This window comes from Sorex fumeus, unplaced genomic scaffold (genome assembly GCF_029834395.1).
Source record: "Sorex fumeus unplaced genomic scaffold, SorFum_2.1 ptg000063l, whole genome shotgun sequence".
NCBI lineage: Eukaryota > Metazoa > Chordata > Mammalia > Eulipotyphla > Soricidae > Sorex > Sorex fumeus.
In genome coordinates, this window is record NW_026606120.1 from 77,271,602 (window position 1) to 77,297,840 (window position 26,239).

General features: G+C 61.1%; 1 protein-coding gene across 3 annotated transcripts in view; it reads right to left on the reverse strand.

Moving 5' to 3' along the window:
- Positions 1 to 1,861: 1,861 nt before the first annotated feature.
- HDAC5 (histone deacetylase 5) overlaps positions 1,862 to 26,239 on the reverse strand; it is a 38,766-nt gene continuing 14,388 nt past the window's right edge. For 2 of the 3 annotated variants that reach the window (XM_056126608.1, XM_056126607.1), the window contains exons 4-27: positions 15,259 to 15,518; positions 15,020 to 15,164; positions 14,299 to 14,413; positions 13,996 to 14,126; positions 13,737 to 13,883; positions 13,540 to 13,652; positions 13,126 to 13,257; positions 12,750 to 12,972; positions 11,141 to 11,352; positions 10,696 to 10,968; positions 9,316 to 9,481; positions 8,231 to 8,364; positions 7,833 to 7,953; positions 7,182 to 7,231; positions 6,988 to 7,095; positions 6,199 to 6,254; positions 5,997 to 6,084; positions 4,394 to 4,513; positions 4,045 to 4,142; positions 3,780 to 3,898; positions 2,668 to 2,801; positions 2,345 to 2,429; positions 2,077 to 2,242; positions 1,862 to 1,984 (exon numbers count right to left, since the gene is read on the reverse strand). In XM_056126608.1, coding sequence (XP_055982583.1) covers positions 1,945 to 1,984; positions 2,077 to 2,242; positions 2,345 to 2,429; positions 2,668 to 2,801; positions 3,780 to 3,898; positions 4,045 to 4,142; positions 4,394 to 4,513; positions 5,997 to 6,084; positions 6,199 to 6,254; positions 6,988 to 7,095; positions 7,182 to 7,231; positions 7,833 to 7,953; positions 8,231 to 8,364; positions 9,316 to 9,481; positions 10,696 to 10,968; positions 11,141 to 11,352; positions 12,750 to 12,972; positions 13,126 to 13,257; positions 13,540 to 13,652; positions 13,737 to 13,883; positions 13,996 to 14,126; positions 14,299 to 14,413; positions 15,020 to 15,164; positions 15,259 to 15,518 — 3,236 coding nt within the window. In that variant the 3' untranslated portion in view covers positions 1,862 to 1,944. Of the gene's footprint in view, positions 1,985 to 2,072; positions 2,243 to 2,344; positions 2,430 to 2,667; positions 2,802 to 3,779; positions 3,899 to 4,044; positions 4,143 to 4,393; positions 4,514 to 5,996; positions 6,085 to 6,198; positions 6,255 to 6,987; positions 7,096 to 7,181; positions 7,232 to 7,832; positions 7,954 to 8,230; positions 8,365 to 9,315; positions 9,482 to 10,695; positions 10,969 to 11,140; positions 11,353 to 12,749; positions 12,973 to 13,125; positions 13,258 to 13,539; positions 13,653 to 13,736; positions 13,884 to 13,995; positions 14,127 to 14,298; positions 14,414 to 15,019; positions 15,165 to 15,258; positions 15,519 to 26,239 lie in introns of those variants that run through there. The other variant, XM_056126606.1, reaches the window with a different exon arrangement.

A 26,239-nucleotide genomic window follows, 5' to 3' on the forward strand; every position in this document is an offset into this window, starting at 1 on the left:
ACTGTCTCCCCAGTCCCTAATTTTGTTTTTTTGGGTCACGCCTGGCGATGCTCGGGGATTACTCCTGGCTGTGCACTCAGGAATCGCTTCTGGCAGTGCTTGGGGGACCACATGGGATGCTGGGATGGAATCCAGGATGTTGGGATGGAAACCGGGTTGGCCGGTGCAAGGCAAGCGCCCTACCCACTGGACTGTTGCTCTGCACCCTCTTCCCCCCAGCAGTGCCGGGGGATCCAGGGACTGCTTCCAGAAAAACTGTCTCAAGGCCTGGCTGTGCTCAGGGGCCACCTGGGGCATATCTGGCAGTGCTAGGGATCTAGCCCCAGCCCCCTGTATGCCTGGCCTGTGTACCACCCATGCCCCTCCCCGCCCCCCCCACCCAGGTCCTGGGAGATACAGGTAATTTACCTCACGCTAGACCAGGGTGCTGGAGAAACAGATCCATTTTGGGGGAGTCAAGTGGGGGAATAAGGGAGCCCCGAAAACAGACATGGGCCCCAGAAGGCACTGCCAGAAACCAGTTTATTTACACAACGACACACAGTGTAGCGGGTTACAAAACACGCAGCTAAAATCCATAGCTAGGGAGACAAAGCAAGGAGGGGTCATACAGGAGAGGTGGATGCTGGCGGCGGGGGGTTCCGGCTGGGGCTCAGCTGGAAGCGGCATGTGGATGGGCCGCCCTCACCTCACCCCGGCCCGGCCCGGCCCGGCCCCAGGAAGATTGAGAACACGAACAACACACCAGACACTCGCGCACAGTGCTCTGTCCGCCAGACGGACTGTGGGGCCTCTGCCCCTGCCCCACCGGGTCCCTCAGCCCTGCTCAGGCAGGCCCCCTGGAGGAGAATGGATATGTAAACAGTAGGGGTGAGGGGGAGCAAGGAAGGACAGGGTGGAAGCAGCCCCGGGGAGCTGCTGCCCATCTTTGGTTGCTCCCCAGGCAGGATGGGACCCCCTCCCGTCCAGGAAACAGGGCTCATGGGACCCCTGGGGCAGAGCAAGGGCAGTGCCCAGCCTCCCCCTGGTTTCCGCTCCCTCAGGCCATGGTCAGCAAAGAGCACTGGAGAAAGGGAAGCTCCAGAGAGGCCTGCCCTGGGGCGCTGCCCCAGCTTCCAAGCCAGGGTCCTCGGGAGGGGGTGGGCCGTGCCCCTCTGCCCGCAGCACACTGGGCGGCTGGGGAAGTCTGGTCCTGAGCAGCAGGGGGGCTCTCACCAGCCCGGAGCCCCCCTGCAGGGACCACCTTCTCCCCCCTGCCCCCAGGTCCTGCCAACAGAGGGACAGGGAGGCCCGCAGGAAGGTGGAGAGGCTACTTTGGGGGGCCCCCTCTGGGCTCCAGCCCCAGGGAGGAAAACAGGCCTCAGAGCCCTGCCCCTAGCCTCTGGCCACAGCCTGGGGCTCCCCGGTGCCTGCCCCCAGGAGAGGAGGAAGTCAGGAGCGCAGTGAGAGGGCAACTGAAGAGCAAAGGGTGGACACCAAGGGTGGGTGCCCCCTCGGCAACTCAGCTGTGGAGAGACCCTCAGGCCCTCCCCAAGGCTGGAGGGGGGAGGAGGGTGAAATTAAGGCATTTCTCCCCCCCACCCCCAAGACAGCAGATCAAACCAAACCTCCTCACTCAGGGACAACCCTGAACGGGAAGGCACCGTCTGGGCCCCATGCCCACCTGGAACTGACCCAGGCTTCAAGGACCAGGGTAGGGTCAGGAAAGTGGACATGGGGTTCCCCACAGAGGCAGGAAGGGCACCCTGCCATCCTCCAGGGAGCCAGCTTCTAGGGCTGATGTGTGTGTGTGTGGGGGGGGGGGGGGTGGCCTGAGGCGGCTGAGCAGGAGGAGGAGGGCTGAGAGACCCACACAGCACACTTGTTGAATGTGTGACTTTTTGTTTTTAATAGAAAAAATAAACAAAATCACAATGATGAAGCCCAGAGTGATGGGCGGGAGCGTCACGGGGCCGGTTCCTGCTCCATGGGCTCCTCTGCTGGCCTGCGGGGACAAGGACAGGGGGGCAAGTGTGAGCCAGAGGGGGGGGCGCTGGACAGTCAGCAGGGGGGCGGGGGCGGGGCCTGGGCCCTTACCTGGGGCTGTGTTCCCGCGCTGCCGCCGCCTGGGCCTGCTCGGCCCCCACCGACAGCAAGGCCATGGCACTCACAGTCTCGGCCTCCTCCGTCTCCCCGGCCTGGGCCTCGCGCAGGGATCGACCTAGGCCGGCAGCGAACCTCTGCACACAGCTCCAGTGTTTGCCTGCAGGATGGGGCGGGCCGGGGGTCAGGCAGGGAGGCACCCCACGGGGTCAAGGTGGGGGGCACCCTCACCCCCCACCATGGCCAGCTGTCCCCCACGCACTCTGGATCTCAATGACTTTCTCGAGCGTGGCCACCGCGTTGACATTAGGCTTCTGCTGCAGGACTGCCTCGTCCAAGGGCGGGAGCTGGAAGGGAAGGGGGCAGCTGCAGGCGGGCGGGAATGGCGAGGCACACCCTCCAGGCACCCCCATCCACCTCTCGTGATGGGGGGGCAAGAAAGCCTGGAAAAAGCCTGGGGAAAGCCCAGGAAGCAGAAAGCCCTTCCCAGGTGGCTGGTGACCCTCAGCATCTACGGGACCCCCACAGCCTGCGGCCATGTCGCTCCGGGAAGGGCCCCCCACCCGCCCTGCCTGAGCCCCTCACCTCCACACTCAGCAGAGCCGAGACGCAGGCCTCAGAGGCGTCACAGATGGCGGTCAGATCGTGGCCTCCCTCCAGAGCCAGCACCACCCGGCCCCCTGCCAGCGTCATCAGCTGCCTGGTCAAGTGACCAAAACCTTTGGGGACATGAAAAGGGAGGAAGAAGGAAGGGTTAAAAAAGATCACGCGGACTGAAAGATAGTATAGCAAAGACGCTTGTTTTACGCGTGGCTAACCCGGGCATCCCATATGGTCCCTTGAGCACCGCCAGGATTGATTCCTGAGTGCAGGGCCAGAAGTGACTGTCAGGTGTGGCCCCCCAAACCAAGACAAAATATCTAGGGGCTGGAGCTCAGACTCTGCCTGCAGGATTCCCAGAATCAGTCCCCAGCACTGCACGGTCCCCCGAGCACTGCTGGGTGTGGCCCCGAAACCCAAAAGAAGAGAGATTGGAAGAAATGTGAGCAGCTGAGGAAAATGGCAGATTTGGTTTTATCTTCAGAGGGGCTGGACCTGGCAAGGTGGGGGAGGTGGGTAGTCAGGGGCTATGGGGGATGTGTGGAACCCAGGGCCATGCTCATGCATAGCAGACAGAAGTGCTGCCACCAAGAGCCCGAAATGGGGGACTTATTGCGCACATGTCAATGGGCCAAGCACTCCTGTCATGCTGGGCTGGAACAGAGCCAAGAGACAGAACAGGGGTTACGGTGTCTGCCTTGCGTGGCTCACCACAGTCACATCCCTGGCACTACAAATGGTCTCCTGAGCACCACTGGGTGTGGCCCCTGCCACCCACCCGCCCCCCCCCCAAAAAAAAGAAAACCCAAACCAAAAACTAAAAGGACAGAAGAATTGGCCCAAAGGAGTTCGACTGTGTCTACTGAGGAACGCGGCTGAAGCATGTGGGGCCGCACACTGCACCAGGGGCTGCCAGGAGGCACAGCCCCTGCCAGCCCATCCCAGCCGGCTGCCCCTCAAAGCCCAGAGCGGGAGGCGGCAGAGGGGGCACAGCCAGGACGGTGCCTCCAACTCTCCCCCAAGCCTTCGCACCAGGCGGGGTCTTTCCACGCCACGCCTCCACCCGCTCCTCCTCGCTGCTCTCCATCCGGGCTTACATCTGGCGGTGACCGAGTAGCCACCCAACGGAGACAGGTGTCCCTCGACAGCGTCAAACCCAGCAGAGACCAGGACGACGTCCGGTGAGAACTCGTGGGCAATGGGCATCACCACTGTCCTGCAAGGAGGCGCCCAAGCTGACCCCGCTGTGCGGCACCAGCCGCCCCACCGCGCTCCACCCCGCAAGCCCTTCCGCCCAGATCCCACTGAGCGCCTTCTAGCCCTCCCGCGGAGGGGCCCAGGGGGAGTGGGGGGGCCCTTCACCTGAAGGCCGTTAGGTACTCCACGTCTCCGATGGGGGGGTCCACACCTCCCGTCCATGCCACGTTCACATTGTACCCCATGCCCGGCCCTCCGCCAACCTGGCACCAGGGTGGGGGGAGGGGTTATTCTCACTGCCTGGGGACCCCCAACACTGCCCCCACCAGCCCTCACTCAGCCCACCTCCAGCCCTCACTCCACTGACCTCTGCTCTGCAGGGAGGGGCAGTTAGCCGGCGTGGTCCTCCCCCAGGAGCCCCGACTCCCCAGGAAGTAGCACCACTATGGACTCCCTGCCAGGGTCCCGTTCTGCTCCCTCCCACAGGGGCCCCCCGACAGCCCAGGAGCTGTACCTCTTCGGGAGCCCCAGAGCCTGGAAAGAAGTTCCCGTTGTCATAGCGATGCAGGGAGATGTAGAGCACGGAGGGGTCATTGTAGAAGGCCTGCTGTGTGCCGTTGCCATGGTGAATGTCCTGCGGGGAGATGGCGATGGTTCAGGATGAGGGGTCCAGCACCGGCCCGGAGGGGCAAATCTCCCTCCCCCCCCCCGCCCCACCCTGTGGAGGGCTCTGTGGGCGCAGCCACAGGCAAGCTTGTCACCTCCAGCCGTTCTGACCAAGGCCTGTGGCCCGGAACAGGGAGGGTGACAAGGGAGACCCTGAGGCAGACGGAGGCCAAGCCGCAAACCTCCCTGCAGAGCGCCGCCCAACTCCAGCTGAGGGGGCAATGGCCCGGACAGGAACTAAGAACATTATGTTCTAAGGAATCCAACAAACAAATGGAATTTTATTCCTTGGGGGTGTGGGGGCTCAGGACACCATGCAGAGCTAGGATGGGACCTGAAGGTTCAGCATGCAACATCTACGCTCCAGCCCTGGGCCTCTCCCTGGCCTACATGGAAAAAAACAAAGAAATGGGCAGGGGTGTGGGGGAAGCTACTCCTGACCGCCAGCTTGGGGGTCACTCCTGGTATCATATGGTACTAGGAATTGAGCCCAGGAGTGCAAAGCCCCCTCGATGGACTTTTAAACCAAAGCTGGGCTTCAGAGAGATTTTAGTTTTGCAAACAGCTCCAGGCTACTCCCTCAGCTCCCAGGGAATGGGGACCCCTCTCTCTGCTGACAGAGCAGATGTGCTGGAGCCAAAAGGTCTGATGTGAACCCCAGGACCAACATCCCAAGCAAAGCAAACCCCCAAAAGCCTAGCGGCCCATTTATAAAAGGAGGAATTCATTCTCCTCAAGAGGCAGCATTACGGGACCAGAGCAGGTAAGGCAGGTATGGCAGGTAAGGTACTTGGCCTTGCACATGGCAGACCCGGGTCTGATCCCATGTACCCAGAGGTTCCTGAGCTCACCAGGAGTGATTCTTCAGTGCAGAGCCAGGAGTCAGCTCTGAGCACTGCCAGGTGTAGCCCCCCCGCCCTTCTCCGATCCCCCGCAAAAAAGAAGTGGCAAGAATGGCACCAGGTGGGGCTGAAGTGATAGTACAGCGGGGAGGGCGTTTGCCTTGCACGTAGCTGACCCAGGTTCAATCCCTGGCATCCCATATGGTCCAAGCACCACCAAGAGCAATTCCTGAGTGCAGAGCAACAAGTAACCCCTGAGCATCACTGGGTATGACCCAAAAAGGAAAAAAAAAAAAAAAAGAAAAAAAAAGAAGAATGGTACCACCAGGTGTCAGGGATAAATAGGGTCTTGGCACAGGGTGAGCCCCCAAGTGAAAAAAGGTGCCACTTTTCGAATCGGGGGAGCCCCTCAACAGCCTGAGGCTGCAAGGAGGGGGCCCAGACAGACCAGGAACTAAGACCTTTTCTGAGTCCACTAGGGAGGGCAGAGAGCCAGTGGGCTGGAGGGAGGATGGACAGTTGAGTCATCAGGCCCAGCTCCAGCAGTGCCTGAGGTAGAGGGGGGCTGTCTGGAGGGGAGGCAAGGGAGGAGACCGACCCGCTGCTTACCCAGTCCACAATGAGAACCTTGCCCACGTTCAGCTTCTGCTGCAAGAGTTTGGTTGTGATGGCTACAGAGTTAAAGAAGCAGAATCCCCTGCGGGGGGGAGGGGGGTGAAAAGGGAGAGAAGGTGGGATTCAGCTTCAACGGTGCAGGCAGGGGCAGAGAGGGCGGGGTGGGGGTGGCAGAGGGGCCGTGGGGGGCACTCACATGGCTGTGGACTCCTCGGCGTGGTGTCCTGGGGGTCGGATGATGGCAAATCCATTCTGAGAGCAGACAGGGGGACAGCAGTGAGGGGCAGAGAGGAGGGCAAGGGTGGGGAAGAGAACGCAGCACCCCTGGGCAGGAACACACTGGCCTAGGGGTCCTCCAGACCACCAGGCATTGGAGCCTCATGGTTGGTCCTTTGGTGGGGTTGGAGGGATGGGGAATCACACTCAGCATTTCTCAGGGCTCCTGTTCAGATGGTGCTCCTGCGATAGAACCTGCTTCTTGTTTGTTTTTTGGGTCACACCCCGAGATGCTCAGGACTTACTCCTGGCTCTCTGCTCAGGGATCAATCCTGGAGGGGTTGGGGGACCAAACTGAACCCAGGCTGGCTGTGTGCAAGGCAAGCACCCTCCTGCTTTACTATCTCTTCAGCCACGTGGGTCTCTCTGTACCTCTCACCCCCAGGTGCCCCTGGAGCTGTGACCTCCAACTCACTGTTGTGCCTTACCTTTTTTTTTTTTTTTTTGGTTACTTTTTGTTTGTTTGATGGCCTCACCCAGAGATGCTCAGGAATCACTCCTGGCAGTGCTCAGGAGACCACAGGGGGTTCCGGGGATCGAACCTGGGTCAGTCGTGTGCAAGACAAATGCCCTCCCGCTAAACTACTGATCAGGCCCCAAGGTCTTAACTGCTGAGGAGGCCAAGGCTGCTCTCCCCAGGGGCTGCCCAGGGCTCCTGAGAACACCGGACCCGACTTGACTGGTACTGATGACCCCAACACACTCTCACCTTGAGCTCTCCGGCCGCCACCTTGAAGGCCAGCTCCACCAGGCAGCCCACCGCCATGCGCACGGCACTGGAGGAGTGCATCTCGTTCCACACCGTGTCACTATCTACCTGTGGGGGCAGAGAGAGCAGGCTTCAGGGTGTCTCCTGGCCCGGGACAGGGGTCAGGAGCTGGATCGGTGGGGAGTTCTACTCACCCCAATACCCCCACAAGGCAGCATGGCGTACATCTTCTGGCTGATGGGGCCTGTGGGAGAAGAGACAGACCCGCTCTGGACAGGGCCTCAAGTGCGAGGGCTGCAGCTTGGGGTCTGCAGAGGGCAGCGAGGCCAGCTCGAGCACGGGGCAGGCTCCTGTAGCCCGTGCCAGCTGACAGCTCTCTGTCCCATGCCAGGGAACACTGGACCGCCAGAGCAGCCGGCAGGAGGAGGGGGGCATGGGCGGTCACGAAGCAGGAGCCTATGTAGGGTGTGCGCCTCACACGCAGCCCATCTGGGTTCGATCCCTGGCACCCCATATGGTTCCCCCAAGCAAGCACTGCCAGGAATAATTTCTGAGTGCAGAACCAGGAGTAACCCCTGAGCACTGCTGGAAGTGCCCCCCCCACAAAAAAAAAATTAAAAAATAACCCAACCCAAAGTAGGGGCTCATCTCTGAGCCAGACCCACCCACTTTGTTCCTCTTGCAGTGTCCCCCTCGCCCCAGCCAACCCCATCACACAGATTAAAATCCAACTCTGTGTGCATGGCACCCCCTGCAGGTGTGTGCTGCAAAAGCAGGCTACCTCTGCATGGCACTGACCTCCTGTTGGGGCAGGCCCTGGCTGCCCCCCCACCCCCCCAGCTCACCGAGCAGCTTCTTGCTGTCCAGCTTCTGTCGGTTAAGGGGGCTGGTCCCATAGAGCAGGGTGTGGTACTCCGAGTGCACCGTCTGGATCTCGTCCAGCGTGGCTTTGCGCCCCCGGATCCGCTGCCAAGAGAAGCCGGTGAGGGAGCTGCCCACCGGCCCAGCTCTGCCCAGCACCCAGACCCTCTCCGGCTCAGGGTTGGGGCACCACAGAGGCATTTTCCAGTGCTGGGAGAGTTCCAGGATTTCAAGAGAACAGGCCGCCCACCCAGGACACCCACTCCACCCCACCCGCACTCAGCAACCCGGAGGAACTGGGAGGGGCTGGGAGGCGGGGCAGGAAGGGGAGGCTCAGAGACAAAGGGGGGAGGCTAGCAGGCCTGGTCAGGAACATCCTCACCTCACACTTGCTGAGCAGGCCCGTCTCCTGCAGCCGCGACCAGATGCTCTGTATGCGGCCGGCGTGCTCGGGGTGCACATGTGTGTTCCCACACATGCACTGGTGTTTCAGCATGAACGTGTCGTAGACCACACCTGCACGGCCGAGACCCCCGTCAGCCCGGCCCCTCCGACCCCCCGACCCGTCTTCCTGCCTCCTCTGCTGCCCATCTCCCTGCACCTCGGGCCTGCACCCGCTCCTGGCCCCCATGCCCTATCCCTGCCCTTTTGTGCTACACCCCCACCCCCGACTGCCCACGAGTAAGGGGGTTATATCTCAGGTCGCTGTGCACCCCCCCCAAGTCGGTACAGTGAACACACTGTGGGAAGGAAGAACTGAAGTCTCTGTTCTAAATTATATTTTTGTTTTTGCAATTGTTTCGGGGCTATACCCAGAGGTGCTCAGAGGTTACTCTGTGCTCAAAGGATCCCTCCGGAAGTGCTGGGGGACCCCGTGCAGTGCCGGGGATCATTTCAGAGTTGGATATGTGTACAGGGCAAGCACTTTCACCCTAGCATTGTCTCTGCAGCCCAGAGACCTCAGAGGGAAAAGGAGGGGCAGTGAGAAGGGCAGGACCCCACTGAGAAGGGGTGGGGACGGGGGAGATTCCACCCAGGCTTTGTGTGTGCTGATGGTGCAAAAGCCAGTGCACTCTCAGTGGGGGACCCTGAGAAATACATGGCTACACCCCCCAGCTAACCCCCTCCCCCAGGACCATGAAGCTCTGTTTCAGGGATGGCTGTGGGTGCAGGGAGGTATGAAGTGTTATCTTTTTTTTTTGGGGGGGGGGGAAGGGGGTGGCGACACCCTATGATGCTCAGGGGTTATTCTTGACTCTGCCCTCAGAAACTACTCCTGTGGTGCTTGGAGGACCACATGGGATGCTCAGGATCAAATCAGGTGGGCCACATGCCAGGTAAATGCCCTGCCTGTCGGACTATCACTCCAGCCCCCAGCCTCGACATAGTCTGTTTCCTTTTGGTGCTGCCCGCCCCCACCCCCCCATCACCAGAAGGAGGAGAGCCAGAGGCACCAACACAACGCACCTGTAGTGAAGAGGTGTTTGGTGGGCTGGTCTGCGGGGCTCTTCATGCCCCCGGGGGCAGCAGGGGAGGACTGGGTGCGGCCCAAGGCCTGGTGGGGTACAGTGGCCAGGCTGAGGGGTGCCTGGTACACCTGTAGGGGCTGCAGCTGCTGGGCATCTGAGAAGAGCTGGGACGAGGGACAGAGCACACGTGAGGCTGAGCCCCGACGGAAGCCGGGGGGTGGGGGGAGGGGGCCCTCCCTGCATCTCCTCCCTCCAGGGACCTGCGGCTCTGCAGCCCTGCGGGCTCCATCTCCAAGGCGATGGGGAGGGAAAGGGGGGACGTGATGAGTCACCGCAGCAGCAGCAGCCGAGTAGCAAGGAGGGAAGCGGCTGGGAGGGATGGGGGCGTGGGAGGGGGTGGAATGAGTCAGGCCCCAGGGCTGTGTCCGCAATGAATGGATGCACAGCGGCAGGGCAGACTGTAGTAACAGCAGGGGCGTGTGTGTACACGCGCCCATGCACGCACAGCCGCGACGCACTGCCGGCCCTGCGCAGGCACAGACGCACATCCACACGGGCCACGTGGACACGCATCAGCAGACAGGCGGGGGCAGTCAGAGACGCAGGGAGGGGCCGGCAGATGGGGCCCCTCGCCTCCTTCCTGCTCCCCTCTGCTCTCTCCAGGGCCTTCCCAGCACAGTCTGGGCTGCAGAACTCGGGGAGGACCAGGCCAGAGGGGCAGGAAAGGAGGAGAGAGGGGTGACTCCCTGCATGGTGCTCAGGAGACCATGCAGTGCTGGGAGCAGAAACGGGTCTCCAGCCGGCAAAGTCTCCTGCCCTGTGACCCCATCTTCCCAGCCTGGGAACGTTATTTTTGGCCGTCCACCCAGTGATGCTCAGGTGCTAATGGATTACTCCTCTGCACTCAGGAATTACTCCTGGCGGTGCTCAGGGGACCATATGGGATGCCAGGAACCGAACCCAGGGCAGCTGAGCGCAAGACAAATGCCCTCCTTGTTGTACTATCGCTCCAGCCCCCTGGGTAGCTTTTGGGGGCACACCCAGCGATGCTCAGGAATTACTCCTGCCTCTGCACTCAGGAATTATTCCTGGCAGTGCTCAGGGGACCATATGGGCTGCTAGGGACCAAACCCAGGTCGGCTGAGAGCAAAGCAAGTTCCCTACCCACTTTACTATCACTCCAGCCCCCTGGGCACCTTTGTTTTGTTTTTGGGTCACACCCAGCGATGCTCAGGGGTTACTCCTGGCCCTGCACTCGGAAATTATTCCTGGTGGTGCTCGGGGACCATATGGGCTGCCGGGGACCAAACCCAGGTTGGCTGTGTGCAAGGCAAACGCTCAACCCTCTAGAGTACTATCACCCTAGTCCCCTGCGTACCTTTTTGTACGCAGTACTGGACTCCAGGTCAGGACCCTCCTCGGCGCCACTTTCGCCCTCATCCTTGACCTGAATGCAGTCTTCCTCCTCCTCTTCCTCCTCCTCCTCCTCCTCCAGGTCTTCCTGTGTGCTCTCGCTCTCCGTGGAGCCCTCCCGGGGGATCGTCAGGGCTCCCTCCCCGAGCAAGGCCTCCTGCTGCTCCGTTAGCTCCTCCTCAGTCTCCTCGGGGTGGGTGGTGGGCTGCCGGGACAGCTCCCCGGTTTTGGTGAGGATCTGGGGGCCAAGCAGAGGGGGCCCCTCAGTGGCCAGGTCAAGGGCCATCTGGCTGCAGGGGGAGCGGGGGAAATCTACCCCTCCTTCCCCTCCTCTCCCGCACAGCTCCTGAGAGCACGGCCAGCCCTCTGCGCCCAACCTTGGGGGCCCGCAGCGGACTCGCCCCACTCACCTTGCCCAGCTGCAGCTGCTGCTGCTTCTGCTTCTCCAGGAACTGTTGGTGCTGCTGCTGCATGACCAGCTGCTGCAGGGCCTGGGGGCTCTGAGGGAGCGGCGAGGACTGCGTGCGGCTCAGGGGCCGGTGCCGGGGGAGCTTGCCCACCGTCCGCATGCTGGTGGCCAAGCGTTCACCCGTCACCAGTGGGGACTGCCCGTGGAGCGGCACTGTGTGATGGGGGTTGGGGGGGGCAGGAGTCAGCATTGCTACCAGGGTACCAGGCGTCCCCTTGCCTCCCTGCCCGTTCTGACTTTCCTCTGCCTGGAAAACCTCTTCCTGTCTACCCAGGAAAAATCCTGGAGGGGCCTGGGACAGGCTATCCCCACACTGAGCTCCATTCTCCTTCCTCCTCACAATGGAGCAGTTTCTCTCTCTCTCTCTCTCTTCTCTCTCTCTCTCTCTCTCTCTCTCTCTTTGGGTCACACCCGGCGACGCACAGCGGTTACTCCTGGCTTTGCACTCAGGAATTACTACTGGCAGTGCTCAGGGGACCATATGGGATGCTGGGAATTGAACCCGGGTTGGCCGCGCGCAAGGCAAACGCCCTACCCACTGTGCTATCACTCCAGCCCCCAGAGCAGTCTCATATATAACTCAAATATAACTCCTCCAGCAAGCCTACCAGGATTCACCATTCTTTATTGGAGAGCCACATCCAGCAATGCTCAGGGGTTGGTTACTCCTGGCTCTGTGCTAAGGAATTATATCTGGTGGGGCTCAGGGGACCATATGGGATGCTGGGGATTGAATCTGGGTCGGCAATGTGCAAGGCAAGTGCCCTAATCCCTGTACTATCGTTCCAGACCCAAGATTCACCATTCTTTCCCTTTGATTCACTTTTGATGGTACAGTCTTGGGTCCTACACATGAATGACTAGTTCTCCAAGTGCTTAGAAAATCCCTGATGCCACAGGCCAGAACCAAGTGTTCCACTTTTATGGAGTTACGGGAGGGGAAGAGAACCATACTTGGAGTTGATCAGGGCTCACGCTCAGGGGGCTACGCTGGGCCAGGGACTGAACCACAGTCTCCCACATGCAGAGCTCCAGCCTTTGAGTCAATCGTGTCTTTTTTTTAGGGGGGGGGGGCTTTTTGGCTCACACCCGGTGATGCTCAGGGGTCACTCCTGACTTTGCACTCAGGGATTATTCCTGGCGGTGCTCATGGGACCATATGGAATGCTGGGGATCTAACTCAGATCAGCCCCGCTCAAGGCAACTACCCTCTCTGCTGGACTGTGGCTCTGGCCCCAAGCCAACAGTGTCTTATAGACAGAACCTCTTCCGATGTGACGGGCTCCTTGGGTCTGGCCTCCAGAGCCGAGCTGCTCTATTCCAGAAGCTCCAGCCCACACAGGACTCCTGAGCACTGGGATCAGACAGCCCCCTCCCCCGCCCACAATGGGGATGGGCTCACAGTGTGAAATACACACCAGATGTCAAAGACCTAACAGGGGACTGGGATGGCAGACCCCCTCAGGAGCAGAGCCTTGGGTGCTGGAGACCGGAGGCTGCTGGCATGGAGCTGGGGGCGGGGGTGCCCGCCGGGGAGTCTGCCCACTCACCGGCTATGAGGGTGCTCTGCTGCCGGGCCTGCTCCAGGAGCAGCACGTGCTGCAGCAAGGAGGCGTGCCCATGGGGGCCCGGGTCGCCCTCCAGCGCCACGCCCAGCAGGCAGCCGGGGATGGACGAGGTGCTCAGGAACTTGCCGGTCAGTGCGCCGCCCTGCCGCAGGGACTGGAGGGCCTGCCTCTCGGCCTCCTGCTGCGTGGACAGCTTTGGGGAGGCCTGGGGTGGGGGGACACAGAGGACAGGCTCATGCTGCTGCCTGGCCTGCACCCCTCATCTCCCCTGGGCCCACCCTGGTCTCAGAGAGCAGCAGACCCCGGCTGGGTGGGGGAGGGGGATAACGGGGTAGGGGGAGCGCGGCTGTGTACTTACAGCGAGGTGCGAGTTGGTGACGGTGACCGTGGCCTGCAGCCCTAGGGAGATGTTGGGCAGAGAGGGGGACGTGTAGAGGCTGAACTGGTTGGGGGAGCTGTCCAGAGGGAGGGCCCGGTGCTGGGGGAGCATCTGGGGAGCAGTGGGGAGAGACAAGCATGAGAGTGAGCAAGGGGGGGGACAAAGCCAAGGACTCTGAACAGTGCCCCCCCCCACACCACAGCCGTGGAGGTGCCTGCGGGCGCAGAGGCCGAGCACCAAAGCCCACTCCCGGGCCACGGCCCTCGGGGGTTTTCCATGCAGGCAGAAGGGGTTCTTGCTGGGTCTTACTCTCGGGGCCACACCCCAGAAAGGACCACCTCCCCCTCCTTCCGGGGGCAGGGGAGTGGCTCCTGGCCCCTCTCTGGGCTGTACCTCGGTAGGGATGTTGGGGACGGAGCCGGTAAAGCCGTTCTCGGCTATGGTGCTGTGCGAGCTGTTGGGGGAGCTGGGGCCAGAGCCGGGGGCGCTGCTGCACACAGAGGTCACTGCGGGAGAAAGGGCCGTCACGGGGGCCGGCGTGCAGCCACCCCGCGCCCGGGCCAGGGCGGGCACTGCCGGGGGGCCCTCACCCCCGGGCCCGGCCCCGGCGATCTCCACGGCTCTCTTCTTGAAGGTGCTGATGACCGTGCCGTCCTTGCGGCGCAGGAGGGGACTGCTCCGCCGCTCCGCCACCTTCTGCTTTAGCCTCGAACGCACCTTCAGGTTGGGTTCAGAGGCTGCAGGGAGAGAAGGCGCCAGGCTCAGCGCTCCGGGGCCCACAGGGCACAGCCCAGGAGCCGATGGGATGGGCTGGGACGGGACGGGACAGGACGGGGCGGCTGCTCTCACCTGTCTTGCGGAGGGGGAAGTCGTCCCGGCTGTCATAGGGCCCGAGCAAAGGCAGTTTGTAGGAGGGAGGCGTCCCTGGGGGGCCGCTCTGGGGAGGGGAACTCTGGTCCAAAGAAGCATGGTGGGCTCCCCTGTGGAAAGACAGTGGGGATGGGAACAGTGCCAGATGATGACCTGCATTGAGGGCAGGGCAGGGGGCGGGGATGGGGAGAGGCTGAGGTGGGGGTCTCACTTCAGAGGAGATTGTACCCCCCACCCCGCAGCCAGGGCACTGTGCCACCCCTGCCTGCCCCGGGCCATTACCAGCATTTGGGGTGCTGTGGGAGGGAATGGTTGAGGCCGCCTGGCGTGGGCTCCTTTGACTTGGACAGGAGGAATTCCTGCAGCCGCAGCTTCACCTCAGTGCTGGCGATGGCGCCTACAGGACAGGGCACGGCTGACCGGGTGCCTGAGGGCAGGACCCCAGCACGAGGGGGGCATGCACAGGTGTGTGTATGTGTCATGCGTGTGTGTCTGTGTATATGTGGGTGCAGGCGCCTGAGGGTAGGACCCCATCACGTGTGTCTGTGTGTATGTATATATACATATGTGTACACAAGTGTGCGTGTGTGAGCGTATGTGTCTGTGTCTCTGTTCTTGGCTCAGAACACCCCCACCTACTCTCTTGGCCTTTCTTCTAGTTTTGTGCATCTGTGCATGCGCACATGCCTGTCCGTGTCAGTGTGCGGGGACGCTCCAGTCCGGACCCCCCCCGCCCCTTACTCTCTGCTTTTCTCCTTGTTGTGTGTCTATGTGGGTGTGGATGGGACACCTCCAGCCCAGAACCCCCTGCCATGCTCTTTGCTTTTCTCCCTCTGTGTCTGAGTGTGAGTGTGTGTGAATGTGTGTGTCCGTGAGACCCCCACCTTCCTGGCGTACTCTCACTGCTCTTCTCCTTGCTGTGTGTCTGAGTGTCTGAGTGTGTGCGTGTGTAAGTGAGAGTGTGTGTGCGTGTGTCTATGAGACCCCCGCCTCCCCGGCGTACTCTCTTTGCTCTTCTCCTTGTTCCGCAGGATGAGCAGCTGCTGCTCCAGCCGCTGCTTCTCCAGCTCCTCCTGCCGCTGCTGCTCCCGCTGCCGCTGCTGCTCCAGCTCCTGCTGCCTCTTGGCGGCCAGCATCTCCTGCTGCTGCTGCGGGGGCGCGGGGCGCAGGGTGAGCCGGGTCTGGGCGGGGGCGGGGGGCGGAGGTCGGGGCGGCCCACCCAGCCCGCGCCCCCTCGTTCACCTTGAGGTGCTTCTGGAGCTGGACCTCATGCTGCCGGGTCAGGTGGTCGTGCTGTTTCTGGAACTCGGCGAACAGGAGCTGCTTCTGCAGCTGCTGCTGCTGCTTCAGGGCCAGCAGCTCTTGCTGCAGTTGCTGCTCCCGCAGCGCGGGGTCCACGGGACCTGCCAGCGCCCCCCGCAGCTCCACGGGGCTGGGGCTGCCTCCGCCCCCGCCCCCCATGGAGCTGGGCATGGCCCCCGGCAGCACCGGCTTCACCTCCACTGCGGAGAGAAGAGACAGGAGGGCGTGAGTGGGGAGAAGGGACGGGCAGGGGTGAGTGGGCTCCATCCCTGAGCCCGCGAGGACACCCAGGAAGCAACATGGCAGCCGGACCCGCAGAGAGGGGAAGTCCCGCGGGCCATGGAGGCTGCGTCTGCCTTAAGGAACTGAGCCCCAAGGGACCGCAGCGGCAGGCCAGCAGGTAGGGGGCACTTGCCTTGCACACGACTGGCCCAGCTTCCATCCCCCGCGCCCTCCATGGTCCCCCAATCCCTGCCAGATGCCATCCCTGAGCACAGAGCCAGGAGTCAGCACTGAGCATCCCCAGGTGTGGCTCCCCACCGAACAACAATCACAGAGGAGTATCTTGATTCCAAACACACAGCCAGGTGATCGCAGGGTGGGAGGAGACTCTGAGTCCCGTGCGCCTCGCCACGTCCCCCTGTCCACCTCTCAACCCACCATCCCAGACAAGGTGGCGCCAGGGCCAGCTGCAGGGGCTCGGGAGACCCAGGTCTGTGGGGCCCTGCCACTCTCCGCGGCTCTCCTTACTTTTTTCTGCTCCATACCCAGCCGGGCAGTGGGAAGAGCGACAACAGGAGTGGGGGGGAGGAGCAGGGGGTGGTGGTAGTGAGGAGACGGGACAGGAGCAGAGGGCACCAGGGAAAGAGGGAACAGGGCCGCCCCAACAGGGCCGGGAGGGGGCTGGGAGTCAGACTAGCTTCCTTCGCTGGATTATCTCCTTTCAACAGTTTTATTGTAATTACCCTGAAAATGCCGCTATATATAGAGTGAGCCAAACAGCAGCTGTGCCCAGGGGGAGGGGAAGGAGAATGGGTGTGCAGGCGCAGGGGGGAGGTGGGAGGAGGAGACAGGAAAGGAAAGGGAATCAGACAGGAAGAAGGGTGAGGGGGGGCGAGTCTGGAGCTGGGCAGGGCTCTCGGGACTCTGGCCCAGGGACAGCCGCTGGAGACAGGGTGCAGGGCAGAGGAGGAGGCCGGGTACCAGAGCCTGGGTCCGGGTCCCCCTTGTTCTCCCCCTCCCGTATGGGACAACAGGCATCGGGGCCTCGGGCCAGGGTGAAAGCTTCTAATGGGCTCCTGGGAAGGCTGGGTCCGGACCTCTAGATCCCTGTACCCTGTCCTCCGGTCACTAAATGTCACCCCCATCACTGCCCGGTGGTCACCAGGGAAACTGAGCAAACACCAGGCCAGCAGGGAGTCCCAAGCCCAGCCCACAGGCCACAAAGCCTCCAGCAGCAGGCAGGAAGGGGAAGGCGGGCCGGCCTCAGCCTGGGAAGGAGGAAGTGCGTGAGGAGGGCCAACCCATCGTGCGTCTTTTCCATGTCTCTCTCCAAAGAAAGCCCTCACTCTCCTTGCTCCCGCCCAGAGATGCCACAGAGCCTGCAAAGGAAGAACCCCCATAGGAGCCCCCCTCGGCCCCTCCAACTGCCCCCCATCAGGAGCGGAGAGGGGCAGGGGGCGAGCAGCCTAGCCCAGCAAGGCCCCTCCACTCCGTGTAGCCTTGGGACCGGTTCCTCCCGGGAGCCAGCCCTGAACGAGCGTCAGATCTAGACGGGGGCAAGGCCTGTGAAGGCCGAGAGCAGGACCCCCCAACACACACCGGAACACGGCCCATGGGACCCCCGGGAGGGAGGGTGGGCAGGCCAGGGCCGGGCAGGGCCTCTGGGTTCTCACCGGCCGCTGCTCCCCCGGCACCGCTCGGCACATTCCTCTGCGGTCCGCCCGCCAGCCACACTGACGACTCAGCGGCCACAGAGCGAGCCACAGCTGCAGGAGTGGCCAGATGTGGCCGGGAGGGTGGGGTCTGCACACACTCGTTCCCTCACTGTTTCCCTCCCCGCCCAGGTCCTGCCCCGGCACCAGGAGCACAGGCCTGGGAAAGCAGGGAAGCCTTTCTGGAGCCCCAAATCCAGGATGCGGGGGTAAAGCCGGGCGGCCGGCCTCGGGTATCCCGTTCAGCGAAGCAGCCAGGCAGCAAGCAGGTGGGAGGGCCCCGTGTTCAGAGCAGGGCTGCCCGGGCCAGGGGACAGGCAGGCACCCTGGCGGCACAGCCAAGAAGACAAGCTCCAGCCTGCAGCTCCCGGCAGTACTGGGCTCTGGGCAAAACGAAGGGAGAGCAGGGGCACAAGCATTCCCAGCTCCCAGCAGATAAGCCAGCCTCAGCCAGAACCGGCTCCAGCAGGGGAGGCCGCCCTCGGGAGAGGCTCAGACTCTCCCACCGGGGTGCCCCCCTCCCCACACACACACACACGGACACCAGGCCCTGCAGAGCCGCAGCCCCATTGGTATGCAGGCGAAGGGGCCGCTGGCCGCTGGCCGCAGCGCAGCACAGCCTCATTCCCAGGCTCGCAGGAAGCACGGGTGACTGGACAATCTCAATTCTGCAGGGCCTGGGCAGACGGCAGCACCCCAGGGGTGCACCAGCTCAAAGCCAGGCTCCCTCCAAGATGGAAGGTGCCGTGAGTCTGACTGAAGGTGACTGAGCTGCCTGAGTCTGGTGGGGCGTCTGGGAGCCCTGAGAGCCAGGTGGGCTTGCACATAACCCCCCCCCCCCATAGGACCTGTGCCCTCTGCCAGAGCAGGTGGCAGAGACTTCCCCGGGGGACGCCACACCTGCAGGGAACTGGGTGTGTCGGGAGTAGAGGAAGAAGCTCCTGACTGCCTCCTGGTGGGTTTCTTGAAAGGGGTGGGTAGGTGGGGTAGCCGTCTCCCAAGAGGGCAGGCTGGAAAACTGGCAAGCAAAGAGCCCCCAACAAGGTCAGGGAAGGGAGGCGTCCCACGCTGGGACCTCACAGAGGGTTACGGGAAGTGGGGCGATGGCCAGTCCCGAGCTGCTTCTTACAGCGGGAAAGGATCAGTGAACCCTGCACCAGACCTGCTGGGGCCCCTTCCTGTCCCTCGAGAGTGGAGCCTAAGCAAGCCGTGGCAGCTGCTCCTGTGTCCACCCTCCGCGTGGCAGCCCCAGGCCAGTAGCTGACTGGGCAGCGGCGCTTCCGTGTATGCATATGCATGTATGTGTGTGTGTGTGTGTGTGTGTGCCTATGGGTACATGTCCGTGTATGAGCTGGTGCACGCGTGAGGGCTGCATGTGCATGCAAGCATGTGTGTGTGCAACTAGCCATCACAGTGAGCCGCACAGGCCCAGCTGCAGCTGGAAGAGGCTGCCCTGTCCAGCTCACGGGCACAGCACAGCCCTTAGCGGCACTCCCTTCCCACCCAGCTGGACTTCCTTGAAAGGCCTGAACAGGGAGTGCCTGGCTGTGCCAGGAGGGCCCACGAGGCACTGACGCGCCACCTGTGTGATGACTGACCAAAGAGAGGGGCCAGGGGCAGGGCCCAGGGCTCTAAGGACAACAAGGGGCAGGTTTGGACAGTGCTTTGTTGGTTTTTTTCTTTGGGGGGGGGTCACACCCGGCACAGCAGTTACTCCTGGCTCATGCACTCAGGAATTACTCCTGGTGGTGCTCAGGGGACCATATGGGACGCTGGAAATTGAACCCAGGTCAGCCACGTGCAAGGCAAACCCCCTGCCCGCTATGCTATTGCTCCAGCCCCAGGTTTGGGCAGTTCTTTGGGGAACAAGAGCTCTGAAGGAAAACAGCTGAGGGAGAGAGCCATATGCCTTGCATCCTGGAGTATCTGGGTTCAATCCCCAGCACAACAGAAAAAGAAAAGAAAAAAAAAAGGTTTTGATCATAGAAGACTGACCGAGAAAGACAGAAAGGGCTCAACAGAGGGAGACAGCTCAAAGGGCCACGCACACCTGGTGCAGGCAGGAGGCCTGAGTTCCTCCTCGCTCAGCACTGCCAAGGGTGCCCTGGAAGCTCAGAGCCAGAAGTGGCCCCTGACCACCTCTCACACATGGCCAAACCCCAGAACAAACAAAACCACAGCAGGGGCCCGAGCACAGAGCGGAGAGGGCACACGTCCGACCAGCACCACGGGCCTTCCCCACATCCTCAGCACCAAATACACACTCCCAAGCACCACCAGGAGTGATCCCTGAGCACACAGCCAGGAGCACAGTTGGGCGTGGCCCCAGAAAACAACAGCAACGAAAAAACAACAACAACAACAACAACAACAAAAATCAAGCGAACAAACCCCAAAACACCAAATTTTGTTGCCAAAGAGAAGGCGAAGGCTTCCTCCACACCCACAGCAGCGCAGTGCTGTCTTTACATGGAGACACCAGGGGCTGGAGCGATGGCACAGCGGGTAGGGCGTTTGCCTTGCAGCACGCGACCCACCCGGGTTCGATTCCCAGCATCCCATGTGGTCCCCCGAGCACCGCCAGGAGTAATTCCTGAGTGCATGAGCCAGGAGTAACCCCTGTATATATCACCAGGTGTGACCCCAAAAAAGCAACAACAACAAAAAAAGAAATTACATGGAGACACCAGGCCCAGAATCTGTGGCCCAAACCAGAGAACAGGGAAAGGGGCCTCTCGCTGCCCCTGGAGAAACCCAGGGTGGGGGGTGGACCAGTCTGGGAGAACAGGAAACTCCGAAAAGGCTGGGAGGAGGCCGGAAGGTCAGAATGCGGCTGGGCACGCAGGAGGCTGGGGGTCCATCCCCCACACCGCTATAAAGAGCCCCAGAGCTGGGGAGCAGGCCTGTGCACTGCCGGGGAATCACAAACACAAGTCAGTATTTGTCGTCTAATATCAGGCCCCAAGTTTGACCCCTGGCACTACACAGCCCCTCAAAACAGCTGGGTGACAGGCTGGAGCACCGGCCCATCCGGCCCAGTCAGGCTGAGTGTCACTGGAGGGCCCCTGGGTCCCCTGAGCAATGCTGGGGAGGTCCCCTCCCACCCGAAGCAAAAGTAAATTAAAAGTGTGGGGGCCTCTGTGATAGCTAGCACAGCGGGGAGTGAGCTGGCCTTGCATGTGGCCAACCTAGGTCCGATCCCCGGCAACTCATAGGGTCCCCTGAGCTAGCCAGGAGTGATCTTTGAGCATTGCCGGTGTGACCCAAACCCTCCCCTCCCCACCAAAAAATAAAAGCTGTGTGTCATGTCCACACATAGGATGGAGAGGGGTCCTGTGTGATGAGCCCAACTCCAAACAACTGCCTTAAGGAATTAGCGGAGAGAGTGGGGGAGAGGGTCGAGCCTCTGAGGTCATCCGCTCCCCTTGTGAGCGACAAGGGAACCACCAGATCCGCAGCAGCCAAAGAGGCCCCCAAACCAGGTACCTGACTCCCTGCTTAGGGCGCTCCCGGGATTAAGTTTCGGGAACCCCTGGAGAGCATCGGGCTGGCACCCAACGCTGAGGAACCACCCCGGCCAGGCTGCAGCGTCCTGACGTGGGTCCTGTCCTCTCCTGGGCTTGTGGCCTTGTTCCCTTTCCCGGCTGTGAGGGATTCTGGGAGGCGCGGCCAGGAGCAGCATTCCCCACACCTCCCCCGCGCCCATGACCACTCCCCACCCAGGACAGTTTCCCATGATCTATTTCTGAGCCCTGACGGGACGCGAGAGGCCAATTTAGGCTCAACAGGTTCTACCACAACGCTGGTGGTATTTCCACATGTGCAAGCAGGGATGACTCTCACCTGCAGTTCCTCCCCCCGCCCCCCAGGCGCCAGCAAGGGCCCCTCACACGGCGTGCGGAGCCAGAGCTCAGGAGAACAAGTACGCCACGACAGGGTTCGAGCCGGGCTCCCCGACTTTCAGGGGCCAGGCCCCGCGCGCTACCTCCCAGGCGGCCCGAATGAGAGTGAAATGGGAGGCGGCAGCCGCCACTTCCCAGAACTGTGGCGCTCGGGAGAGCTAATGCACCAACCGGCTTGGCAAGGGGCCTGGGAAGCTCTCGGGAGGTTCAAGTCAGGGCGAGTCTTCGAGGCTCCGGCATGTTCTGGGTCCTCGACCCCCTGGACCGGCAGGGAAGTCGGTACAGCACTGCTCAGCACAAGGCTCAGGTGATGCAAGAGAAGACGGAGAACAAGAGGGGGCCACGTGTACCGGCTGCTGGATCCCGAGGGAAGCAGCCGCGAGCCTAGGTCAGAGGAAGGGCTTCGCTCTCCCACTTGGGACTATCCCTACGTGGTTCAGTAGTCCAGACCCAATCACGGCCCTATGGCCACGGCCCCCTGTCCCATGACTAGGCCACATATGCCACTGCTGGGGAGGATTCGGCCCAGTGGCAGGGCTCAGCTGACTCTCCAGCCACCATCTCTGTCCTCTGGGTACAGTCCACGTTGTGAGATCCCTCCTGTTCCTCAAAAGCATGATTTAGGGGCCAGAGCAATAGCACAGCGGGTAGGGCGTTTGCCTTGCACGCGGCCAACCCGGGTTCAATTCCCAGCATCCCAGATGGTCCCCTGAGCACCACCAGGAGTAATTCCTGTTTGCATGAGCTAGGAGCAACCCCTGAGTATCATGGGTGTAACGCAAAAAAGCATAAAAAAAAAAACATGATCTAAAACCACATTCAGGCCAGGGCTGGGGAGACAGTACAACATGTAAGGAATATAGTCTTGCACATAGCTGAACCAAGTTGGATCCCTGGCACGCTGTATGGTCCCCGGAGCACTGCCAGGAGTAATTTCTAAGCACAGAGCCAGGAGTAACCCCTCAGTATCACGTGGTGTGGCCCAAAAATTTGAAAAACAGAAACAGGTTCGGAGGTCGGCAATAGACAGGACTTGTAGAACCTGAGTCCGGGGCTCCATCCCCAGCACCAAAACTAAACAAAGCTTCACTGGGGCAGAGACAGGAGAGATCGCGCTAAGGACCGAGCACATGCTCTGCACACAGGGGGCTGACGTTTCACCCCAGGATGGCACCCGGGGAACAAACTCGTGAACAAACCCCAAACAGAGCGAGACATAGCCTCAAGCACCGTCAGAGGCAGCCCCAAAACCAAAATACAAAAACAAATAAACAAGCCCCATAAACACACGAGACCTTCCGTAACCCACACGGCACAGGTCTGAGTCCCTGTTCTTGAGGCCCCAGTTCAAACAGCTCAAGGGGCAGAACACAGGTGAGACAAAGCCCCGATTCTCTCTTCTGCCACCACAACGCCCCCAGCACCTCTGGCTGTCGCCCTTCTTAAAAAGTGAGTAAAGGACAGGGGCTGGAGTGTTATCACAGCGGGTAGGGCATTTGCCTTGCATGCAGCCAATCCAGGATCGATTCTCAGCATCCCATATGGTCCCCTGAGCACCGCCAGGAGTAATTCCTAAGTGTAGAGCCAGGAGTAGCCCCTGTGCATCACCAGGTGTGACCCAAAAAGCATAAATAAATAAATAAATGTGAGTAAAGGATGGACAGAGAAAGCTCAATGGGCTGGGCACGGAAGTTCGATCCCTGCAGCAGGCAGAATGACCCTCCCAGCACAAAGTCTTAGACGAGCCCCTGAACACCACCAGTGAGACACCCAGACCCCAATCCGTCCATCACACAGAAACTAGAAAGTTCTTCCTGGAATCTGCCCTCCTCAGCTCTGCTCCACACACACACACCCTTGGGGGTCAGCGCAGCACCCACAGGCCCCGGGACCACTCACACAACGTGACTCTTTCCTCATAGGACAGCATCGGGGGACCCAGGAAACAAAAACCCCTGAAACCTGGGCAGCATGTGCCACTGAATAGTCTTTAAGTGGAGGGGTGCAGCGCCCAGATACAGGGCATCTCTCTCACTAATGAGTTTTTTTTTTTTCTTTTTGGGTCTCACCCAGCGATGCTCAGGGGTTACTCCTGGCCCTGCACTCAGGAATTACTCCTGGCAGTGGTGGGGGACCATATGGGATGCCGGGAATCAACCTGGGTTGGCCACATGCAAGGCAAACTCCCTACCCATTGTCCTATCGCTCCAGCCCTCACAGATGAGTTTTGGGGCTTTGTTTTTGCCGTGCCAGAAACTGGCCCCAGGCCTCATAGCTGAGGCAAACACTTTGCTGCCGGGCATCATCCTAGTCCCAGCAGTGCCCACTGCCCAGCCCCTTCCAATGCATCCCTGGACTCCTAGCTCAAGGCACTGGAGCGGCTGGTCCCCCGATGGGCAGCATCTGCAGTAGCGGCTGAGACCCCGGCACCAAGCCCGACACGCTCCCTGATATCTGCCTCCTAAACTGTGGGCCACACAACTGAATGTGAGATTCATGAAGACTTGTTTTAAAATAATTTTATGGGGGGCTAGAGCTATGTATAGCGGGGAGGGCGTTTGCCTTGCACGCACCGACCTGTGTTCGATCCCCAACATCCCATATGGTCCCCTGAGCACTGCAAAGCTGAGTGCAAAGCCAGGAGTAGGAGTAACCCCGGTGCATTGCTGGGTGTGACCCAAAAAGAAAAAAAATGGGGGGACATAAAATAATTTTACGGGGGGTGGGAGAGCTTGTAGAGCAGGAAAGGTGCACAGGGCCAATCCCAGTTGGATCCCTGCCATCACATATGTGCCCCCCCCCAACACCAACAGTTACCACTAGGAGTGATCTCCGGTGATCTACCAAAGGATAGCCCCTCCCCCCACACACACACACCATAATTTGATTTGTGTGGCATTTTATATACCCAAGGTTGCATGAAAGTTTCTGGGAAGGGGACCAGAGAGACAGTACAGGGGCTAAGGCATTTCCTAGTATGTGGCCAACTCCAGTTTGATCCCCAGCACCAAGCAAGGCCCCTCGCACCCTGCCAGGATTGACCCCTGAACAGAGAACCAGGAGTAGCCCCTGAGCATTGCTGGGTGTGTCTCCCTGCAAATTTCAGTGTTGGTGCAGAGAGAAAACTGAACAGGGTCTACACTTGCTTTGCTGGCAGGCACAAAGGAGGTCTGGGTCCGATCCCCCACCCAGGCACATGTTCTCAGGGTGCGAGGGGGGGGGGGAGAGAGAGAGAGAGATAGAGAGAGAGAGAGAGAGAACAGTAGGTAAGGCTCTTGCCTGGCATGTGGCTTAACCCTGGTTGGAATCCCAGGGACCACCTATGATTCCAGGAGCACAGAGCCAGGAATAATCTCTGAGCCCTGCTGGGTATGGCCGCAAAACGAAAACAAAAACAAAAAGACAAGTGGTGGAAGGAGTCGGGGTATGAGAGGCCTGCCCTGTACACCCAGCTCTCGGCGTCCAGCAGGGCGCCTGCCCACCTGCCCTCCTGGCCACTGGCCGTAATCCCCTGGCCCAGCTGGGGTTTAGACACCTGCTTCCCGCGTCTCAATGTCCTCCCTCTCTCCAGACTGCACGGCTGCTGGGAGCTGGACAGCCCCCCCACCCCCACCCCACAGGCCTCCCGGAGAGGCCGGGGACGACCCCGGGAAGGCAGCCAGGCCCATGGCTCCAATCCCCATGGTGGACGTGTGGCCTGGCTCTCCTCTCGTCACAACGCACAGAGACCTGACACACTGGTTCCAGGGTGCCCCATGGCAACCCGGACACCTGCATTCTCACTGGCCCCATGCGTGGCCAGTGCTGCCAGCAGAGTTTGGGGACCACTTTCCCACAGCGTCCCCGAGTGCCAAGCTGACAGCTGTTACAGCTGTGTGTGGACACGGTTAATCTGATTTCCTGTCTGGCAGCTGTGCGGCAGGGAGGGGACAGCTGAGGGTCTCAAAAACAAGACCTGGGGCTAGGCGAGAGGAGGCGGGAACTGTGTGGGAGAAAAGGAGGCTGTGAGGACAGGATGGGGGTTCAACCTAGTCCCTGAGCCCCCCCTGTGTTCCCCTGGGGCCAAAGTCCCTGAAGGGAGGGTGAGCAGGACAAGCAAGCAACCCCCGGTCTCTGCAGGCGGCAGAGTCTTCGCTAGGGGACCCCAGGAGTTCCCTAACAAAGGTCCAACCCACCTTTCTGGAGCACAGACTTTGGAGGGACAGGGGCGGGTCGGAGCACCCAACAGAAGGGGTGGGTTGGAGGGGCTGACATCCAGCCCCCGGAAGAAAGGCCAGCGACCGGTCAAAGGCACACGGAACAGCTTCTGCAGGAGTCAGCCTGTGGCCATGTGCGCGCGGCTGGAGTCCCCAGTGTGGGCTGCCACTTACTCTGTGACCTTGGGCAGTTTCCCTTAACTCTCTGATCCTTGTCGTTGTAAAACACAGCTATTAATACCAGCCCCAAAAGAGATAAGGGAGGAAAGTACCCGATACTTGCACTTGGCCCCCAGTTCACTCCCTGCCCGCCCTCCCTCACACCCTTATCCCTAACAACAAGCGGCCGAGCCCTGGAGAGCAGGAGGAACTGGAACGCACGAGACTGACGGCAGTTCAGTGGTCGGGGGTGCAGACTTCGCATGCGCAAACCCCTGTTGTATCCCCAACGCCAAGAACGGCCCAAGCACCAGGGGGCCTGAGCAGCCCAGAACTCTCAGACCCAAGCACTAGTTCAAGTTGACCAAATAGCTCCAGGAGTGGCCCCAGGTCCCCCAAGCACTGCTGGGGGGACCCCGCCCCCCAAATCTCTCTCTATAAAATACAGGGTAAGTCAGGGAGGCAGCTCAATAGCAGAGCACAGATGAGGCAAGGGTCCAATGCCTATCCCCATGAAACAAAGAATGCCCAGGGAAACCCCGATATCCAACCTCGGCCCCTGGCACTCCCCAGCACCCGTCCTGGTCTTCCTGGCACAAAAGGACTCGGGCCCTGCCTCCCCCGCTCCCTGGGGGGAGCCCACAGAAGCCTCTCCGGGCCAGGCCTCATGAGGGGCTGCCAAGGCTCAGAGAGGGGCAGAGGGGGAGGGGCTCCCGGCAACACATCCTGG